At 46.2% G+C, this 8,308-nt stretch overlaps 2 protein-coding genes across 2 annotated transcripts; both read right to left on the minus strand.

The window, feature by feature from the left end:
- Nucleotides 1–5,048: 5,048 nt before the first annotated feature.
- Nucleotides 5,049–5,687, minus strand: LOC145952321 (uncharacterized). The gene has a single exon (XM_083064665.1). It carries the CDS (start codon nt 5,685–5,687, stop codon nt 5,049–5,051), a length of 639 nt encoding a protein of 212 aa, XP_082920791.1.
- A 204-nt stretch (nt 5,688–5,891) lies between these two features.
- On the minus strand, nt 5,892–6,281 carry LOC145952322 (uncharacterized). Its single transcript, XM_083064666.1, has one exon. It carries the CDS (start codon nt 6,279–6,281, stop codon nt 5,892–5,894), a length of 390 nt encoding a protein of 129 aa, XP_082920792.1.
- Nucleotides 6,282–8,308: the final 2,027 nt, after the last annotated feature.

Below are 8,308 nucleotides of genomic sequence, written 5' to 3' on the forward strand. Positions count from 1 at the left end.
TTGTCTGTTTGTTTACTTTCATATACTTGTTTTTATTTTAAAAGATTTTGTACCCAAAAAAAATATAGTGAAAATATGAGTTTTTTTTTTTTACAAAAATTTAAATTAGGACAAATGCATGACATTACCCTATGCAAAAGCAAAACCTACCACCAACCTTTTACCTTATCATCAACATAACATCGCATGAAAGGGTATAAAATGTGAGAGAAACTAGATTCGATTCCAAATTCTAGCTATTAGAAGCAAAAGATTCAACCAGTTATGTTATCATGGTGAGACAAATAGGATGTTATTTTTACCATTTTTATATAATTTGAAATTAAAATATAAACAGAAAAAGATTGATTCTAATAATCCACGTGTAATAGCTTAAAAGATATGATTTAAGAATTAAAGTTTATAAGAATACTTTACGATAAGATATATTTATTTGGAGAAATATTAATTATGATTATATAATAAGGATGAAGTTCTTAACTTTTACACATCAATAAACTCGATTACTTAGTTAAAACATATCTAGTCATCGGTGTTCCTGCGTAGAAACACTCCTCTTGTTGTTCTTCCTTCTTGGTCTTCTAAGTCTTAGGTGCCGACCGAATACTGTCTCCGAGGGGTGGGGGAGGGTACCTGCAAAGGCACTCCGACGATCAAGTAAGTATTCGGTTCAGAGCAATAAAGGCTTTATATTGGATAATAACGTACCTCATTTATGTACCATCACCTGTGTATTTATAGTGACATGAGTGGACCTGGTGGGCCTTTTATTTTGGGAGATGGGTAATATTTTAATTAACCTTAATCTTCTCTTAATCAGGAATGGTAGTTATTGCATAATGGGCATGTAATTTGCCACGTGTTTTATGTGGGTTCTCCTTGCCTTAAGTCTTTGGTCAAGCCTAAGGCCAACGAGGTATTTGGCCTGGTCTAGGCCCGAAGGGGTATTCGGCCTGATCTGGGGCCGAGGGGATGTTCGGCCTGGCCTGGAACCGAGGGAGTATCCGGCTAGGTCTAGGACTGAGAAGGTATCCGACTAGGTCTAGGACCGAGAGGGCACTCGGCTAGGTCTAGGGTCGAAGTGGGTATTCAACTTGGTCAGGAACCGAGAGGGTATTCGGCTAGGTCTAGGACCGAAGTGGGTATTCGGCTAGGTCTAGGACCGAAATGGGTATTCGGTTTGGTCTAGGGCCGAAGGGGTCTCTTTTGGTTTTGGTGTGTTCGACCTTTGACCGGGTCAAAGGTGGGCGCCAACTGGTACACTGCCCCCCCAAGCCCAAGGATGAAAGACGAAGGGGTTTGAGTAGGTTTGGTGGGTTTCTAGGGTTTCCGTACGCTTCTCAGGGGCCGTGACTGTTGATGATAGTGACCTTGTTTATTCAACCTTGGCCGAGCAGGGTGCTCGGGAGGGAAGGTGAATACTCATCCTTGGCCGAACGAGTGTGTTCGGGAGGGAAGTTGAATGTTCATCCCTGGCCGAACGAGTGTGTTCGGGAGGGAAGTTGAATGTTCGTTCTTGGCCGAACGAGTGTGTTCGGGAGGGAAGTTCAATGCTCATCCTTGGCCGAACGAATGTGTTCGGGAGGGAAGTGGAATACGCATCCTTGGCCGAACAAGTGTGTTCGAGAGGGAAGTTCAATGCTCATCCTTGGCCGAACGAATGTGTTCGGGAGGGAAGTTGAATGTTCGTCCCTGGCCGAACGGGTGTGTTCGGGAGGGAAGTTGAATGTTCGTCCTTGGCCGAACGAGTGTGTTCGGGAGGGAAGTTCAATGCTCATCCTTGGCCGAACGAATGTGTTCGGGAGGGAAGTGGAATACGCATCCTTGGCCGAACGAGTGTGTTCGGGAGGGAAGTTCAATGCTCATCCTTGGCCGAACGAATGTGTTCGGGAGGGAAGTTGAATGTTCGTCCTTGGCCGAACGGGTTTGTTCGGGAGGAAAGTGGAATACGCATCCTTGGCCGAACGAGTGTGTTCGGGAGGGAAGTTCAATGCTCATCCTTGGCCGAACGAATGTGTTCGGGAGGGAAGTGGAATACGCATCCTTGGCCGAACGAGTGTGTTCGGGAGGGAAGTTCAATGCTCATCCTTGGCCGAACGAATGTGTTCGGGAGGGAAGTTGAATGTTCGTCCTTGGCCGAACGAGTGTGTTCGGGAGGGAATTTCAATGCTCATCCTTGGCCGAACGAATGTGTTCGGGAGGGAAGTTGACTGTTCGTCCTTGGCCGAACGAGTGTGTTCGGGAGGGAAGTTCAATGCTCATCCTTGGCCGAACCGGTGTGGTTGAGGAGGGAATAGTTTTCAAACTTGGCCAAGTGAGGTACTGGGGAAGGATTGTTATGTTCAACCTTGGCTGGTGGAAAGGGCCCTAGGATGTCCATGCCCCACTCTGCGAAGGGCCAGGGAGTGGTGATGAAATGCAAGTCTTCTGCCGGCAAGTTTGTTAACAGGCCGTGCTGCTGGCACGGCTTGCACTGTTGGGTGAATTTCATGCAATCACTTGTGATAGTCGGCCAGTAGTAGCCGGCACGGATGACCTTAGCAGCTAAGCTTCGTCCTCCCGAGTGTGTTCCGCATATTCCTTCATGGATTTCCCGAAGGACATAGTGTGCTTGTTCGGGTGTGAGGCATTTCAGCTAAGGTGACGACATGCCTCGTTTATACAATTCTCCAGCAACCAGCGTGTATCGGGCGACCATGACCCTTAGTTTCTTTGCTTCAATAGAGTTACTAGGTAACTCCCCGGTGGATAGGTAACGCGTTATGCCGGTCATCCAGTTGTCTGCTTGTTGAATGTGCAAACATTCGGTTGTCGCAACACTTGGCGTTTGCAATTCTTGTTGCATGATGCTTCGTAAATGGCTGCTCTTTTTGTTGCTTGCCAGTTTAGCCAACTGGTCAGCCCTCACACTGAGTTCCCGGGGGGTATATTCTACGTGGACCTCTTGGAAGTCGTCTTTCAGCTTCTGGAAAGCGTGGAAGTACAAAAGCAGTGTTGGCTCCTTGGTTTGAAAAGTGTCGTTGACCTGGCCCGTCACTGCTTGCGAGTCGCTCCAACACTTAACTCTGGTGACGCTCAAGTCCTTCGCTAACCTTAAGCCTGCGAGAAGAGCCTCATATTCGGCTTGGTTATTGGAGGCCTTGAAGCTAAACTGTAATGATAGTTCTACCAGCATTTTGCCGAGACCTTCAAGTATGACGCCTGCTCCACTACCTTGTTGATTTGATGACCCGTCAACATGGAGAATCCAAACATGCGGTTCGGTGAGTGTTTCCGGGGTGAATTCGTTAATGAAATCAGCCATGCTTTGTGCCTTGATGGGCCCCCTTGGTTCAAAACAAATGTCAAATTGCGACAGTTCTATAGACCAAGCGACCATTCGCCCAGCCAGCTCGGGTTTCTGTAACACTTTCACCATTAGGCAGTCGGTCCTGACGATGATTCGATGGCTTTGGAAATAGTGATGAAGACGTCTAGCTGTGTGTACGAGCGCTAAGACCGTCTTCTCAAGATGTTGGTACCGGGTTTCGGCGTCTTGCAAGACGCGGCTGACAAAATAGACAGGCATTTGTTCAGTTTGTTCTTGCACTAGGACCGCGCTGATAGCTTTGTATGATACGGAAATGTATATGATCATGTCTAATTGAGGGTTGGTTTTTACGAGAAAAGGCGGTGCTGCGAGTATTGCTTTGAAGTTTTGGAAGGAGGCTTCGCACTCTTCCGTCCATTGGAACTTTCTGGCCTTTTTTAGCAAAGTCATTATGGGTCTTGACTTCTCGGCCATACACGGCAGAAAACGCGCTAACGACGCTATGCGTCCAGCTAGTCGTTGTACTTCCTTTACATTGCGGGGGCTTCTCATGTTGACGATGGCCTGACACTTGTCTGGGTTAGCCTCTATGCCTCTCTTTGACAACATGAAGCCTAGGAACTTTCCGCCAGCAACTCCGAAGGTGCACTTCGCCGGGTTTAGCCGCATGTGATACCGTCTTACTTCGTCAAATACTACTATGAGATCCTTCAAGTGACTACTGGCGGAAGCGGACTTGATTACCATGTCGTCCACGTATATTTCCATGCATGTCCCTATTTGACGCTGGAAGATTTTATCCATGAGTCGTTGATAAGTTGCCCCCGCATTTCTCAACCCGAACGACATTACCTTGTAGCAAAAGTTGGCCGAATCGGTGATGAATGCAGTTTTCCCTTTGTTCGGGGGGTACATGGGTATTTGGTTGTACCCCGAGTAGGCGTCTAGAAAACTTAGCCTTTGATGGCCCGCGGCTCCATCGACTAATGTATCGATGTGTGGGAGGGGATAAGCATCCTTGGGGCATGCTTTGTTGAGATCCGTATAGTCTGTACACGTCCACCACTTGCCATTCGCCTTTTTAACCATCACTACATTGGCCAGCCTGGTGGAGTACTTGATTTCTCTGATGAACCCGGCTTGTAGTAATTTGGTCATTTCTTCCTTTACCGCTTGGGCCCTGTCTCCTCCCATTTTTCTCTTCTTTTGTGCAATGGGTTTGGCATCTCGGCAGACCGAGAGCCGATGGCAGTGGAAGTTTGGGTCGATCCCTGACATGTCGGCCGCTATCCAGGCGAACAAGTCCAAGTATTTTCGTAGAACTTGTTTAATATCCTCGGCATCTGTTTCGGTTAATTGAGAGCTCAGGTAAGTGACTTGTTCTTTGCTCTTTCCCAGTTGAAACGGAATCGTTGTTTCAATCGGTTCGACCCTGACTTCATCTTCCAACCTAGGGTCTAGTTCCAGGTCGTCTACCACCCTGTGGAGGTTGACGTCGCCTATGACATTGACATCTCGGGTCGCTTTTGGAGTGGGTTGAACTCTAAGGTTGGCGAAGTAACACTCACGCGCTGTTCATAGCCAAGTGGGGAGTAGAGATGATGGCGTGGAGCTTGTTCAGGGATGGTCGGCCCAGCAAGATATTGTACGAAGTGTTGGCATGCACCACAACGTATTGAACCTTGATCCTTCTTCTATGTTGGTCGTCGCCGAAATAAGTGTACAAGTTAATCGTTCCTCATGTATTCACTCGTTCGCCGGAGAATCCGACCAGGGGCTCATAGTAGGGCTTCAACTTTTGTTCGGGAATGCCGAGTTGTTCGAAAGTCTTCCAGTACAAGATATCGGCCAAGCTTCCTTGATCCACTAACGTCTTCTTGACGACGCAGTTGTTAATCTCTACGCTAATGACCATTGGATCATCTTGTACTGGGTCTACTCCTTTGAAATCTCGATCGGTGAATGTAATAGGGGGCATGTGGATGGGAGTTGCCCTTCCTACGGCATTCACCGATTTGATTGCTCTTAAATGTCTCTTGCGGGCCGAGGACGTGCTTCCTCCTCCCGCGAACCCTCCGGCAATGGTGTTTATGACCCTCCTGGGTTGATTTTGGCCTTGCTGCCCATCGTTTCTCTCCGGAGTTCTGCTTCGTTCCCTGGATCGGTGCCTCGGGGGTGCCCTTTCACGGATTCCTCTTATCTTCTCGTGGGATTCGTCATGTCTCTTCCAACCTGAGGATTGGGTGAAGTTTTGGAGATGACCCGACTTAACGAGCTCTTCAATGCGATCTCGGAGAGCTGTGCATTCCTCCGTGGTGTGTCCCCGGTTCCTGTGAAACTGGCATGTCTTGGTTTTATCTGCGTGGGGCGGAGTCATAGCACGGCGAGGTACTGTGAGTATTTAGGTTGCCAGTGCCTGCTCTAACACCTTGGTCCGGTTGGTGTTGAGCGGCGTATATTGCATATACCGAGGCCCTCTGTTGGTTCTTTCTCTATCGGGTAGGTCCCGAGGGCGGGGCCTTGGGAGGTGTTCTTTCTCAACTTCTTTCTTTTCGAGGAAGAGGTCGGACCGGTTCTGGTTTCAGAACTCGGGCAATTCCTCCATCTGCATGTACTTGGTGGCTCTTTGTCTAAGATCATCCAAGTCTCTGGGTGGCTTTTTGCACAAGCCATTTACGAAAGGACCCGGCCTCAGTACCGTGGTGAGGTGGTGCATGGCCACCGCGGGATCCAGATCCCAGATGGACAAAGTCATTTTCCCGAATCTTTCCATGAATGTTCTGAGGGGTTCCTTCTTTTCTTGACGTATGTTGACTAACGCGATTGAGGTGGGTTGGTGAGGGCGGCTCGTGGCGAATTGTATCACGAAACGGGATGATAAGGTTGTGAACGAATCAATCGATCCGGGAGGGAGTCTCGTGAACCAATTGAGTGCTGGTCCTTTCAACGAAGTAGGGAAGACCTTACACATGATCGCATCATCATCGGTGTACAGACTGACCTGAGTGACGAACGCGTCAAGGTGCTCCTCGGGATCGGTAGTGTCGTCATACTTCTCCAGGGCCAAGTTTTTCTAATTATCGGGTAAACGGGCTCCGGTGATGTCCAGGGTGAATGGTGTCCTCCCTTGTCGGCGTTGTTGATCAAGAGTAGTAGTTGTCACTCCTGCTGGGGGCTTTGGATCCCTTGTTTCCCTGTACCATCCTGATGAATCCCCGTGATCCCGGGTGGATTGTGTGTTAGGGATGTCATGAGACGGATGCCACGATCGGTTATCACTTCTGAGTTCGGCGTTCTCTCTTCTCAAGACTGATAATTCGTGGGCATCCTTTTCTCGGAGCCTCTTGAGTTCCATCATTTCGGCTTTCAGTTGTTCGATGGCCGAGGACGGGTTAGGTTGCTGGGACCGGTCCACATATGATTCTTCCATTCCCTCCTCATTCTGGTTAGTTTGTCGCCTGGGGGTGTCTCGGGGCATTCCGAAAGGGTAATCGGTTGCATTCTCCTGCTGACTCCTTGTCATTACCATCTTGCTTCAGGGTCGAGAACCGTTTTGGTTTTGGCCCCACGGTGGGCGCCAAAATGTTCCTGCGTAGAAACACTCCTCTTGTTGTTCTTCCTTCTTGGTCTTCTAAGTCTTAGGTGCCGACCGAATACTATCTCCGAGGGGTGGGGGAGGGTACATGCAAAGGCACTCCGAAGATCAAGTAAGTATTCGGTTCAGAGCAATAAAGACTTTATATTGGATAATAACGTATCTCATTTATGTCTCATCACCTGTGTATTTATAGTGATATGAGTGGGCCTGGTGGGCCTTTTATTTTGGGAGATGGGTAACATTTTAATTAACCTTAATCTTCTCTTAATCAGGCATGGTAATTATTGCATAATGGGTATGTAATTTGCCACGTGTTTTATGTGGGTTCTCCTTGCCTTAAGTCTTTGGTCAAGCCTAAGGTCGACGAGGTATTCGGCCTGGTCTAGGCCCGAAGGGGTATTCGGCCTGATCTGGGGCCGAGGGGATGTTCGGCCTGGCCTAGAACCGAGGGAGTATCCGGCTAGGTCTAGGACCGAGAAGGTATCCGACTAGGTCTAGGACCGAGAGGGTACTCGGCTAGGTCTAGGGTCGAAGTGGGTATTCAGCTTGGTCAGGAACCGAGAGGGTATTCGGCTAGGACTAGGACCGAAGTGGGTATTCGGCTAGGTCTAGGACCGAAGTGGGTATTCGGTTTGGTCTAGGGCCGAAGGGGTCTCTTTTGGTTTTTGTGTGTTCGACCTTTGACCGAGTCAAAGGTGGGTGCCAACTGGTACAATCGGTATTTTTCCTAAACCATTAATTTAAGCAGGAACACTGTTAGTCTATATGTCTAATATTAATTAAAGAATTATAAAAAAATATTTTATAAAAAATTTAAAAACACTTCTTAAGAAGGAAAAAATATTGGAGAACTTAAAAAAATTTGTCCACATTTACGAGAAAATTAAAGTTTTTCTTCACAAATCGAAACATTAGAAGAACAATTGTTTAACTTAATTTAAATAGTTCTTAATATAACAACAACAACAATAAGTATAAGTATAAAATATGATTCCAACAATTGATTCAAGGTGTGTGATTAAAATCACATTTTTTTTTACATAATATATATATATATATATATATATATATATATATATATATTAATTATTTTTAGTTGCCTCACTGTTTTTACAATAGTTTACAAATATATAACAATAAATAAAAGAATCAAATTACCATTTTTTAATTATTTTTTATTTTTTAAGATACATTTACTCTTTGCTTGATTTAATATTATATTTATTTCAAATATTTTAAATTTTATCATTATTTATTATTTGTATATTTTTTCGGGTCTCTCCTTTAAATAAAATTACCATTAACTTGTAAAAGAAAAATAGATTAATGGAACTTTTTCTTTCTAATGTAAATATTGTACTATGTGTAACTCATTATCTCTTTTATTTTAAAATTTTTTT

Source organism: Cajanus cajan, chromosome 10 (assembly GCF_000230855.2).
Source record: "Cajanus cajan strain Asha chromosome 10, NIPB_CcT2T_4, whole genome shotgun sequence".
NCBI lineage: Eukaryota > Viridiplantae > Streptophyta > Magnoliopsida > Fabales > Fabaceae > Cajanus > Cajanus cajan.